The sequence below is a fragment of the Teleopsis dalmanni genome, chromosome 1 (genome assembly GCF_002237135.1).
Source record: "Teleopsis dalmanni isolate 2A chromosome 1, ASM223713v2, whole genome shotgun sequence".
In the NCBI taxonomy this organism is placed as follows: Eukaryota; Metazoa; Arthropoda; class Insecta; order Diptera; family Diopsidae; genus Teleopsis; species Teleopsis dalmanni.
Window position 1 is genome coordinate 55,269,999 of NC_051846.1, and position 14,870 is coordinate 55,284,868.

General features: G+C 28.1%; 2 protein-coding genes across 2 annotated transcripts; one reads left to right on the top strand and one right to left on the bottom strand.

Moving 5' to 3' along the window:
- The first annotated feature begins 1,688 nt into the window (after positions 1 to 1,688).
- On the top strand, positions 1,689 to 14,088 carry LOC119669338 (rhodanese domain-containing protein CG4456-like). Its single transcript, XM_038079177.1, has 3 exons — positions 1,689 to 1,816; positions 11,833 to 11,965; positions 13,922 to 14,088. Exons 2-3 carry the CDS (start codon positions 11,845 to 11,847, stop codon positions 14,083 to 14,085), a joined length of 285 nt encoding a protein of 94 aa, XP_037935105.1. The 5' UTR covers positions 1,689 to 1,816; positions 11,833 to 11,844; the 3' UTR covers positions 14,086 to 14,088.
- Positions 6,274 to 7,161, bottom strand: LOC119669335 (heat shock protein 26-like). The gene has a single exon (XM_038079176.1). The coding sequence runs from the start codon at positions 7,080 to 7,082 to the stop codon at positions 6,495 to 6,497; it is 588 nt and encodes a 195-aa protein (XP_037935104.1). The 5' UTR covers positions 7,083 to 7,161; the 3' UTR covers positions 6,274 to 6,494.
- Positions 14,089 to 14,870: the final 782 nt, after the last annotated feature.

Below are 14,870 nucleotides of genomic sequence, written 5' to 3' on the forward strand. Positions count from 1 at the left end.
GAGAGGAATTCAAAAAGAGTATGAAAGTTTGTGTTTGAAGGCAAAGAAGGAACACTAGATAGGTTTATTGGATTCAAATGTATCGCATCTTCATTTAGATGTACAAAAAGAGGTCAAAGATGCAGTTAAAGGTTATAAGCTTATGTCGACAAGATAGTTATCCAGTTTCTATGATAATCGTTGTTACTGACAATATTCTAGTTTACGAGAGCACGGCGTATCTCATATGAATTTGAAAAGCAAGAAGTACTTGTAAAAGGTTCGAAAATATTAAAAGATGAAAAACAGAAAGTATTTAATATCAAAAATAAAAAATTTTTACAACATGAGAAAGTAGTTACAGAGGATGAAGTCTTTATAAAAGAAAAGAAAGTTGGGAGTAATGACAAGTGGGAAGGAGTTATAAAAGAACAGAAAATTGGTAGCGATGAAGAACTAGTGATACTTACAAAAGGAAAACAAAACACGAAAAGCCAACAAAAGGATGTAACAGTCAATTCGAGAAAAGCTAAAGATGCGTTAAATAAGAGAATAAGACGTATGAACCCTGAATATCGAAAAAAATAAAAAATTAGAGGTAGAGAACGTAAAAAATTATACGCCGAACGTATATTTAGGAGTCCTTGCAATATTTAGAGAAAGCAATGATACAAGTCAAGATTCCAAAAATAAATTAAATTACTTAAATCATATAACTGAACGTAAAGACTTGTCAAGAGTGGATATGAAGCGAGAACGAAACCGCTTGATAAAAGCAGCCCATCGTATGGATCCAAATTATCGCACTGAGGATAGAGAAAATATGAAACGTATACAGGAGGAATAGAAAGACTTTTAATTCGAAACGAAAGCAAAAAACTATTTGTAAAGTTAGGAATTTAGTCGCAATAAAAAGAACTCAATACGAATTAGCTTTAAAATTGAGGTCTAAGTTTTTTGGACCTTATAAGGTTACCGCAGTTTTAAACCATAAGTGGTATAAAGTTTCAAAGTTAGGTGTAATGGGAAAAGATGTTCAAAATATTGACATTCATCATTTACAGTGTAATGGGAAAAGTTGTTCAGAATATTGACATTTACCAAAATTCGTTAGGAGAGATCCCAAATGTCTTTTTTTTTTGTATTATTGTCTCGACTTTATATATACTTACTGTGATCATTTAACACAACTGGATAGTGTCGCAGAAATAATATTGGGATCCCAGAAGTGATTTGGCAATTATGAATTCTTCATCTAGTGTCATCTCTCCATTTTTAAGATTAACATAATGAGCACTTAGTTGATCAATCTCTTTCTCTAATTTCAATATCTGAAAATATTAAACTTGTTATAAATAAGGTAAATGTAACAATGAAATTGATTTTGATACTCATCCATCTGATTGCAGCCTTTATAATTAAATAATCTAAGACTTTACTGTTTTTTTTTAATCAATTCCAATGGAATTAACAGTATTCTCTATTTGATAAATAACATCTATTGTACCTATTTCAATACGTACATAATCACATAGTGAAGATACTAAAATATCAACTATATTTACTAATTGATCTCTCATGGAAAAATCTCCTACAATTTCGTAAATCAAATTACAAGAATCTAAAAAAAAAAAATAATTAATTTGATTTATTTTTCATTTTTGTAAAAATTTTAATTTATTAGAAATGTAAAAATGTAAAATTTTTAAAATGAAATAATTAAATCGCGGTTTATAGTAATGTTCTTTGAAAATAAGTCTACAAAATTTTGAGCTTTTATAAGTCATTCTTTGAGGAAACCAAGATCATTGTAAGAGACAATGAGTAAAAATAAAATGTAAGTTACTTGAATTCATATAAAGAATATTTACTGAATATAATAACTTTAAAGAAGTTTCTATATTCAGTTAATATAACACATTTTAGAAAAATGTACTTTAGAAAAATTTACTGAAATAACTGAATGAATGGTATATGGTATATAACGCTTTTGTCGTTAACTTTTACTTAACTTTTAATCAAGAAGACTACATATTTAAATATATAAATTAATTTTTATTGGTATTTTGAGTTCTATAATATTTTGAATAAATTTAATAACTTAATTAATTTAGGCTTACAATTATACTACATAGGTTACTTGTAAGTACTTAAATTATTTACAATTAAAGTAAATAATTGCTAATTGAATGCAATCCAAATTTTTTTTTATAATTAATTTTTTTTTATAATTATAATAATTTTTATAATTAAAATTCTCAACAAATCTTTGTTGTTTTAATTCTTAGTATTTTATTAAACATTTATAACTCTACAATCTTATTTTGCAAGTTTTTTAACAAATTTTATTTAGTTCTTAATATTTTAAAAATTGGATTAGTGAAATGTACGTGTTTTTGCTTGGCAAAATTGTATGATACTCGATCAACATTCCTTCCTTAATATACTCTCATTACTGAGGAAGCTCGTTCTCCAGAACGAAATAACGAAACATAGTCAGAACACTCTACGCTCTATATGAGACCAGCATGCTTACTTCGATAGATCTTAACATATATATTTGAAAATGGTTTCCTTAACTTAAAGTCCACGCCAAAAGTGTTATTTGGTCATATCTGGAAAAGTGCTCTACAATTTTCTTTTATTATATAATATATATAACATTTATTGCTTTAGTTTAAATTGTATAGAACAAATATAGAGTTTTAACTATAGGACTTTTAACCAGATTACATAAAAATATATATGAAATATATAATATATATGTATAAATATATATATATCGAAAACTAACAAGCCCTCTTAAATTAAATTTTTTTTCACTTGATTTAAAAAAAAAATCGTTATTCGTTTATATATTGAGACCCGTTCGATAGATTTCATTAATATATTTGCCATGTTGGCGAGTATTTATTCTCAATCACTAGCATTTATTTGATGATAGATTCGTAAATAGTACTATGAACAGCTATGGCTCTGTTCATAGTACTGGGTTTATCTCCAAAAATAATCAATATAGTCAAAGCCGTGTACTGTCAGAACCATTTCAAGTCCATACTGGAGTGCGACAGAGATGTTTTTTGGAGCCTTTTTGTATATCAATAAATTTGGGATCAATAGGAAAATCGCTGGTGCTTAAGTTGACGAAGAAAACTTAGAGTGCGTGTAAAACTTTATGTATCTGGGGAGTGTACTTACAGCTAGAAGTGGTCCACAAAGCAAATTCTACCTTCAATATGCTAAGGAACATATGAAAATCGAGTAAATATCTCGTAAAACGAAACTCCGCATCTTCGAATCAAATATAAAATTTGTATTCTTCTATAGCTGTGAAACATGGTAAGGTTCTAACCGCATTGAGTTAAAAATTCAACCTTTCATAGTATAAAATGGCCTAAAAGAATAAGAAATAGAGTGGTACACAACAAGAAACCGTTTCAGTTCAGATTGGTCGACGCAAGTGGCGATCGATTGGTCACACATTTTGAAGACCTGCGAACCATCTTGCAAGAACAGCACTCAAATGGAACCTCCAAGGTTTTCATCAACACAAACTTGACGCAAAGAAAACCATAATGCAAATTATAACTGGAATGATATATGCCGCGAAGCACCCAATAGAGTTAGGTTTCGATCAACGTAAGAAAACAGTAAGTACCATGAATAACTGTTCACAAACAATACCCTCCCATTTCACACCTCCTTTAAATATAAATATAAATATAAATATAAATATAAATATAAATATAAATAAAATAAAATAAAAAAATATAAATAAATTAATATAAATAAAAGAAAATATATAAAATAAATATAAAATATATAAATAAATATAAAATAAAAATATAAATAATATAATAAATATATAAAATAAAAAATATAAATATAATATAATAAAAAAAAAAATTAAAGATAAAATATAAATAAAAAATAAATATAAAAATATAATATAAATATAAATATAAAAATAAAATAAAGTAAATATAAAATAAATATAAATAATATAAATTAAATAATAATAAAATATAAAATTAATATAAATAAAATATAAATATAAATATAAATATAAATATAAATATAAATATAAATATAAATATAAATATAAATATAAATATAAAGCAATATAAGAATATTGTTCGTAATAACAATTTATAAATATAAAGTGTATTATATAAATATATAATCTAAGTTATTTTTCTTTTTCATTATTATTATTTTTTATTTTATTTTTAAATGTAAGTATAAAGCAATATAAGAATATTGGGCGTAATAACAATGTAATAACAGTGTAATAAATAAGTATAAAATCTAAGTTATTTTATTTTTAATTTATAAATAGTTTATAGTTTATTAATATATAATAACATAGTACAGTTAATTTAAAATATTGTATTCAAATTAGGCAAATAAATATTTAATTAATTTAAATAAATTAATAAAATAAAGTGTTAAATTTATAAAAGTCATGAATCTTACGTTAGAAATTAATATTAATCAAATAAAGCTTATAAAACTTACTTACTTTCTTATTTAGCCATTACAGACGTGAATCGTCCTTAGCCGCGTTGAGTAGCCTCCGTCAGTTAGCCCGATTAGTTGTTTGCTGTCGCCAGTTGGTTGTACCGAGCGCTCCCAAATCTTTGGGGACGCATCAAGTTGGGGCATTGCAGTATGCAGCAAATTAAAATAACTAACTTGCAGCAATTTCATGCTTTAGGCGTAAACGGTTAAGGAAAGGAAATTTCTCTTTAAGTATTTCTGCATAAAAAAAAACTTGTTACTTTTTATTTCTACTGTTCTTGTGGTTTTATGTGCCCAGTTATATCTTTGCTCTCTTGGAATAGTTGCTTTATTCACCAAACGAGGGATAAGTCAATCCTTCAATGGGTAAGCACTATCACCAAGTTGTACTGCGCCATGAAATGGACGAAAATCAAACACGAAATTATTAAACAGCAGCGAGTCATGCACACTTCCAGGCCAAGAAGAATTTATAGCGTAATAGCTACGGTCCGGACCATACCCTCATTGCATTTAAGGCATGTTTTCCATATCTGGTAACAAAGTGCGCCTCATTTTCCATTGGGGCATCAATGTAATCATTGTAATTTCAATACAAGCCGCAATTTTAGGAAAACCACCAATTTCAAAGAAATGCTGCGCAATTTCATGAGTATTAAATGTATTATTATTATTCCTCTCTATTTTCTCATTATCCAGAAAGAAACAAAATTTTGTAAAACAAATTGCAATTCACACTGATTGCTCTTTCGTCTCTATATAACAAAACTCTGGAAGCATAAGAACGCACAACAGAAAATCGTTGCCATATAAAAAACACAAGCACCCAACAATCACTAATATGAATAGAAAATATAGCAACCATTTCTATACTATATCACACATCCCCTTAAACGTATATTCAACAGCTCTTTTGTATGTTTCGAACACTTAAGATCATTGTGTTATACGCAGTTTGTGTATGCCTTAATTGTTCTAAAATCCAAAGCTCTTAGGTGCCACCTGGCTTTTCAAGCTGGCTGCTATGAAATCATAGGGTCATTTTTTTGTTCTGCATTCGCAATCTGTATATTATTTGTTCGTGGTATTAGATAAAACTCATCACTGTCAGCATTATTTTCAACCATATTTCCTAGTGGGAACATTTAGAATTAGGTGAATATATAGGACTGAATTTTCATCTTTAAAAGCAAGATTATTTTGTGTGTAAAATTAGAGCACAATCTACTCATAACTAATCAATGCAATTTTTCTCAATATCCAAAAATGATTTCTTATGGTGCATCCACACCAAGGAGTATTCTTGTGAACGAACGAACATTCGTAGGTAATCGTACCTGCAAAAGTTCGTTCGTTCACAAGCGTTAGCATTGGTGTGGATGCAACTTTACATATCTCCCTCACAAAAAGCTGTAGACGCCTTTAAGTTTTTCATACGTTGGACTTTCGTAGGACATGGAGAACTGTTTTTGTTGAATTACAACAGTGCCAAATACATACTATTCTATTGTCATCCAACAATCGCAACCTTTTTTCATTTTCATATACGTAAAATTTTTTTTCACTGTAGCACGGTAAAATGTATTCCACTTAATTACTAGTTTGAACCCATCATTCAATAGTCGTCGTCATATTTTTATTCATCTCTGTACAACGCATGTCCCTACATTGTTGTTATACAAAGGAGAAAGTACTTTCTATATCGCTTTATAAATTTTCAATGCCCAAAACTTTAAAGTATTCAAGTTAAAATTAAACAATATTTTATATTTTCAATTTTATTTTATTTTTTTAAGTGCTTATACATCTACTAATGCCTTTCTTGAGAATACTGTATGATGTAGCTACCAACACTTTGTCGAGGTTTCTGTACAACAGGAACTTTGACCGTCTAGTAGCTTTAATTGATAAAAGTTAAATGTGATTAAATTTTAAAATTAAAATGTATTGGTGCATAGTGGGATGAAAAATGTAATTAATTTGAATTAGTTCATTTATTTCTTCTCTGCACCATTAGCAGCATTAGCGGCAGCATCATCCTTTTCCTCAGAATTCGACTTGACATTTAAATGTGCTGGTCCAGTTTGTTGTATATGAACTACACGTTCTTTGGATTTATCCTCCAACTGTGGTTTTGGTACACTAACTGTTAGAACACCATCAGATGATAAAGTTGAAACCACTTTGTCGGAATCATACCCTTTGGGTAAAGAATAACGACGCACGAAATGACGCGAAATATAACCATGATTATCCGCACGTTCTTCATGCTTGCCTTCGACAATGATATGCTTGTCGACAACTTTAACGTTCAATTCGCTCGGTTTGAATTGAGCCACATCCATGCAAACTTGGAAACCATCTTTGCCGATAGTTGATACTGGTCCGCCATTTTGTTGCATATTACGACGTACCAAAGGACGATTGTAGACGCCTAATGGCATGGCGTGTGCAGCAATCGCATCATGGTGACGACGTGGCTGATGTTGAACATGATGAGGATGTAATCCAATACCAAAATCATAGAATGGATTATGCATCTCATGATCCAAATCATCTAACATGCTCAATATTAGCGACATTTTAATTCTTTGGTTATTTCAGATAGAACTTGCTTCAAACAAACTTTCACAATCTGCTTTATACTTGAAACTGTTTTCTTGCCGACGTTTGCTCTGCTTTTATACGCAAATTTGCGCTGAAAAAAATTCTAGCAAAAGCATCTAGAAGAGTGTAGAAATTATTTAACAAAATCACTCAAATCAACAGTTTCAAAATGAGAGAGCGAGTACTCTTTGGGAGAAAGAATAAAAATGCCGGCCGGTATTTGCTTTTATGTATTTCAAACTTATTTACCAGAAAAGGAAAATACCTTTAACACATAAAAATGTACATATGTACATACATATATAATTATATTATCTTAAATTATGTCTATGTCTATAAACTGAATACATATTTATGCGCATACATACACTTTTATATATGTATGTACTTATTTACATACATATATAAGTTTTTATGCTGTACCGTAGAGTTCAAAGAAGTCCAGTTGTATATTTCGGCACAAATACGCATAATAGTACGCATAATATACATTTGTAACTTGAATTTGTGATTTTATTTAATAATAATACTTCAACTATATACATACATATGTAAAACTAAATAATCGAAATCAGTATGTATTAAAAGAGCTTATTTTTAAATATGCAGTGAGAGCAGTTTCAAATGAGAGCAAACTTTTTATATAGTTGAGTTGAGTCAATTTGAAGCGATGATGCTGAATAAAGAGTAAATTGTAAAATTGTTCAAAGTTCCTCTTCATCATATGCAAAAACAAATTTATTGTTAATGGATGAATGATTTATTAAATGAATAAAAAAATTAAATTTCCACAAACATTTTATAAATCCTACTATATAAAGCAATTTAAAACATAATTGTTTATTTTAGCTTTCATGTACTTGTACTAAAATACTTGTACTTACTATAAGAATATTCTTAACACTAAAGTTTGATGATCTAAGGTGACCAGCTTTTTAGAAGAAAGTTAATGGGAAGCAATGTTTACCTTAACGACTTTAATGTACATGTATACATACATATCTCGGGAAACATAAACCAAAACTGGTCAAGTGTGATTAGATGCAAAGCAAGCCCAAATGTTTACATATACATATAGCCCAGCCATATGTTTTAATTTTAGTCTTAACTATATTCAATTATATATACAAAATTACTGAATTAACCAAGTTTTCTACTTACAGCAAATTGTTAATAAAAAAAATTTTTTATTTAAAACGATTCGAATTTCAAGTCATCACTTAACTTGTTACGAATCAATACAAAAATATTTTTACCGCAGACATCCTTCTCCTTCCTTTTCGAAGAAGATTAATTTTTAAAATCAAACTATAAAAAAAGAACATTCTTAAAAGTTATATGAAGAATCCCTCTTTTTGACCGGAACGAAGTCGAATTTGGGAAATAATATCTAGAGCAAAAATGTTTATCTATTTATTTGTTGTATATTAATGAATACATGAAACTTGTATCTCTTATAATTAAAATCTCTTAACCATATAAGATCTTAGTTTTTACATTTTAATCCATTATTGTCAAAGACTTAGATGTCTTGGAAAAAAAAGATTTTCAGATTTGAGCTCATAAGTCCCAAATTAAACTAATGTCATTCAAAATAAATCAAAAAAAGGATTTATTATCGCAGAATATAAAATAAGCTTAGCATATTATATGGTGAAATTAAAGTCGAACGACACTTTATAGAACCAGCAGTAAATGGTTTATTCAGTAGAAGTACTGATTTGGGTACAAGCATATATCTGGATGCATACGATGAATCGACAGAGTTTTCAACACGGATAAACAATGCTCTTCCATATTCCAACATTGTAGCATTTAAATAAAATCATAACCAAAAACATTTGTGTGTGATGTTATATTAGGCCTATAGTTGCTTAAATATACGCAAAACAACAACACTACTTTCTCTGTCTAAGCACCTAGTTGTGAAGTGGCCAAGTATGTTAGCCAGTAAAGAATAAAGGATTACCAACGCAACATGTGAACTATTGTGAACGTTCATTAGAAATCTCAACGAATATTCCAATCATATGTCAGAAGTTTGTAAACAAAAATGCAAATAAAATGAAAAATTTTCACAAATTTAATAATTCAATTCTATATTAATTATTTTTTTTTATACAAACTATGCTTATATCGAAGTTCTGGATATACCTATAAAAATAAAAATAAATAAAACTTTTATACAAACAATCTGATCTTATAATTATTTATTTTAGTAAGTAGTTGTTTCTATTAATATATTAAAAATTAATCACATTTAAAATCTACTTTATCTTCAATCTTCCGGTAATGACTGATGTAATCATCTGTTTGGGGTTTAATTTAATTTATATTTCATATATAATAATTTCAGGTAATTCACATACATACATATGTATATTTAGGCAAGAATATGTTTTAAAATTTTTTTTTTGTGCATTATTTTATGCAATTTTCTATGCATTGAATGAATACAATTCTTGTGAGGTTACTTCTTACTTTCTCTATAAACATTGCCCATTGTTTTTCTCTGATTTTTTCTAATACCCTTAACTGCTAAAATCTGGAGCTTGTTACATCACTCATATAAAGGAGCTCTTGAATTTCGGTCAATATTTCAGTCCAATTTTAAAAGAATAAAACTATTTGCTCTAAGACTTGCTTCATTGTAGTTAGATTAGAGTGGCGACCAAGATTACAGTACCAACGCCCACTTAAGATCAAATAAGGGCCCAGTATGATATAAATTGTAGCAGTATTTTTTTTTAGACAATTTCAGAGTGTAGTTGATAAATCAATATGCGTCTTGAAGGCACTTATGTATGTACTGTTAGCTGACTAGTACCTATGGGAATCATAAAGCTACGCATGTTTCTGGATAGCTGGAAAGTTATTTAAAACTTTCTGTTATAAAACTATAACAGATTTTCTGCATAATCAATTTATTCGCCGCACTTGTATCGCATAAGTTAGAGTCCACCTTATCGACGATTCATATTGTTTATACTTAATGGAAACTGCTACATATTTGTTTGACATTACATGCTTCAAAGTCCTATTGAACTCTTATTTGGCATTTTTTTGTGTTACATGTATACTGCAGCTACCATTTTTATGTTTCCACCTATGCCAAAGAATTTTTTAGTTTTTATTACTTATGTAACAGTTTTTTTATCGTTTTGAGTGTCTTGGAAATATCATAAGTAGAGATTTCTGCATATTTACAACTAAATCTCAAAGAACGCAGTCTTCTTTTAATTTGTTTGCCTTCTGTCTTTGCTAACAGTACCATATCATAATTGCAATCATATGGTTGTAACGATCATCATCATCCGTGACTATACAGTCTAAGTAGGACGTAAGCCTGTTTAAAAACATCCTTCCATTCTCTTCTGTTTCTTGCTTTTGTTTTCCAATTTCTTATGTCCATTTCTTCTAAATCCTGCTATACACTGTCTTTCAATCGTTTTCTTGGTCGCCCTCTTCTTCTGCTGGTTCCTATTTCGTTCTCATGACTGTAACGATCAGATTTGATGACTTGTGTCACATCTTAGTCATTTTTAAAACAGTGTGGACATATCGCATTTCTAAAGAAAATGTCATACAATAAAGTGATTTTTTGTGGAGACAATGTGAGTTTTCATTGAACCCCAGATTTGATAATTTTGTTTGAAACATATCCAAATAAAAAATTTTTGTTTAATAAAACTTACAGGACACTGTAGACTTAATTACCACATGAAGATTATAGGTGCGGTAGAAAGTGATTCCTGTCGACTCTGTCATGAGGAGAAGGAAACATCAGAACATGTTCTATGCAACTGCCCAGCGGTGGCAAGACGTAGACTCGATTACCTTGGTAGCGGGATCCTGGTCTCAAATCAAATAGGTAAAATTAAGCCCACTGCAATTATAAGATTTATAAATAGTCTAAAATTGTCCTAGTTGGGCCTATAGGCGCACAATAGATCTTTTAGGTCGGGGTGCACAAATAGCCTATTTAAATAATAATAATAATAATAATAACATATCCAAAATCATTTATAAAAAACCATGCCATTTTTTATATATATTTTTATATATAATTTTATTTATATAATTATATTATTTATAGTTTTTTATATGTTCATAATTTTAAAATGTACAGTGGTTGTTAAACGGTCTATAATGTAAAATGGAAAACTTTAAACTAAACACATGTTGTCTTTGATAACTACTCTGTTTGATGCATTTACATATGTACATGTATGTAATATGTACTATTTATGTGCTTTTCCATATGTAATTAAAAAGAGCATAAAATATAGTTTTCTAAATGAAATTTTATTTTAATCCTTTTATTAACACAACAAAGTGTAAACGATTAAATGCACCTCAATACAAAGCTTCATAAAAACAAATTAAAATAAAATATTAAATAATAAACCAATGTAGCATACCAAAAATCTTCTATGCTAACTATTTTTTAAAAGTTTATCTGACTGAAATGATTTGTTTTAATCTTTGTAATGGAAAAATATTTATTATATTTGTTATTATAATTAGGTAAGACAAGCTCAGTGATTTCTCTTTTCAAGTGTTCAGCTGTTTAGTTTGGTTAATCACATTTATATTTGTATTCTTACGTGTTTATTGGTGTAGACACAGTGTATCTATCGATAGAACTTTTACAGAAACTGATTTCATTTGTTTGGCTAAGTTTAGTTACTAATACATCGCTCAAGTGAATGGTTTATTTTTTAGTGGAAATTAAAAATGGCAACTTATGAGGAAGTTAAAGACATTCCAAATCATCCAGAGAAATATTTAATTGATGTACGAAACAGAGATGAGATTGCGAATACCGGTTCTATTCCAGGAAGCATTAACATACCATGTAAGTAGAATGCTTAACTAAATTATATTAAATTATTATTAATTTAACAATACAATACAATATAATGGGAATTTTTTTTATATTCCTAAGTTGTTTATTGAAAAAATATATCAAATAGAATTGTCTAATTTTTTTGTCAAGTATTTAAAACGCTATTACTTTAGAAAACAGATGTTCTATATAAGTGGTTTAATATGGCGGTTATCAACTGTTGCTAATGAATAGAAGAAATAATATTTTTTATGTGGTTCAAAATAATTAATTAAATTAATTAAATATTAAGAGACTTTGTTTTAATCAATATTATACACAGTAGATACTTTTGCGCGTATGTGTGTGTGTGTGTACTTCTATACTTTCATTAATCGATATTAGTTTATTATTGGAGCTGTGTGTAAAAAATTCGTCTGTACAAGTACGTATTCTACTTCTGCTATTGAAAAATATGTGCATATATCCTATATGATGCATATATTGACTTACTTTAGTTTTTAATACTATAACATTTACTCAACAGTTTTAAATTGCCAATTTGATTATGGTTGGAGTGGCGGTCTTGTGCACCAAAACATATTTCAGCTCTAATAATGTCTATTTTAAAACTACAGATCAGTGTTGTTTATACACAAGTCAGAAAGAACTTCAAAAGGATCATAAGTATCCAAAAGATTTCTAGACTTCTACATGTTAATGGTGGGCATTGACAAAGAACTTGAAAAACAGATTATTTCTGCTCTTTAAAACCACTATCACGATAAATATCATTAAGTAAAATGGCAATTAATATGTACTATTAATATTGTTTTCGCAATGTAATAAAATCATACTAATACGTTTATTTTAGTACTATAGCTAACAGTGCGGTTTTACTTCTTCACTCTATTTCTTCTTTCTTTCCTTCAGAATGTTTTCGATGATTCTGAATCACAATATCTCAAAACTCTTTCCATATGATTATTCATTTTAGTTTTTAATAATAATGGAACGCTATAATTCTTTAATTTCTGTCCACGTTTACATTTCCTTAGCCTTAAATGCATTTTATATAATTATTCTTCTTAGCACATTTTTTTCGAAGATAACAACCAGGCTCTGGTCGGTCAGCCAATCACCAAACAAGTCGATGAAATATGTTTGGGATAATATACTGATTGTTACTATAATCTTGAGAAACATAATATAATACATAATATAAGCCAAAAACCAGTGATAACACAAGATTGGAGTTGACTGTCAGATCGTATTGTTTTAAGTTAAGATAATATAGACAATTAGGATATCGATAGAAACATTTTGAGAAAGCGAAGAAGATTATTTATTTTGACTTTTACTTCAATAACATTACTATCTTAATTAAACGATGGTCAAGTGAAAAAATGGTGAAAGACCGTAATTAGATCAAATAAAAGTAATAAATGAACTTAGTCACACAATAAGTAACTTTTACCATATATACCATACAAAGTCGGTATTGACCAACTAGTTTTACACACGCTTAGTAAATTGTTTAAAAGTGCTTTTAACCGTGACTATGCAAAAAAAATTAGAAGCTTTGTTCTTAGTTTTATTTTTAAAACTTTTATAATTTTATATACTTTTATAAAACCTCAAGCAAAGCTATTAAACACAACAAATATACGATCATTAAGAAGAAACAAGATTAAGTCAGATGAATTCAAGTAAACAAGGGGAGAATGACTTAATCATCGAAAATTTTATGACCTGTACCCTACAGTAGGTTAAATCTGTTGTGAAATAATTATTGTTAATTGCTTATATTATAAAAATTTTTAATATATATTAATGATTATTTATTTATTTTCAACTAAAATTAATAAGGTTTTCTTTTTGAATAAATTAAAAACTAATTATGTATAGTATACAATTTATACTTCAGAAAAATATATCATCAATTAATGATTTAATTTTAAAGAAATGTCAATTTTTTTTTATTAGTGCCTGAATTACAGGAAGCTTTAACTGGAGGTGATGCCAGTTTTTTGGAAACTTATGGACGAGAAAAACCAGCAATGGACGCTGTAATTATATTCACATGTCAGTCTGGTCGACGTGCAGCGAATGCTACTGCTATTGCTACAGATCTCGGTTATATTAAGTAAGTATTAAGCATATTTTAGTATTGGGAAATATTATTAATAAGTGATAAGAAATGAATATATCACTTCTCAATTTTTATGTTTATAAGCTAAGTTTAAGAACTTAAGAAAATTTTAAATACATATGTGTACTTTATGATTATATAAAATAAACTTTTATGTTATCAGGAATATTCCCTTAAAAAATCTATTGTTCCCTTTAGTCGGATTAGAGTGTTTCTCCAAATCCGATTTCTTTAATGAAAGACAGTACAGAGCCTATATTTCCTAGTCTTGAATCCTTAACATATGATCCATGAAATACCGCTCTAGGTGTTTTTTCCGCATGAGCATAAGTGCCGGACACTTTCCAAGCACATGGTATGCAGTTTATCTCTCTTATCTTCTCAAATATAAATTTATATGAAATTCTTTTTCACTATATTGTTTAATACTAATATTGTTATAAGGAATTGCCTACTAAAAGTTTTTTGATGAACTCGTAGATCACTTATTTAACCGAATTCAAATTTTTACACGCAGCTTTATATCTACATCTATATCTATCTATATCTATATAATAATATCTTTTATATCTTTCATAATTAATACATGAAACAATTAAATATTTCTAGTTAAGTTATTTATGAATTTTCTGGAATTATAATAAATGAATAATTTATTCATATGTGTATGTTATATTCGAATATAAAAAAAAATATGAAAGATAATAAAGTATAAATTTAAAATAAAATCATTTCAAATTTAATTATATAATGAGGAATATAAAAATAATATAATTATCATGA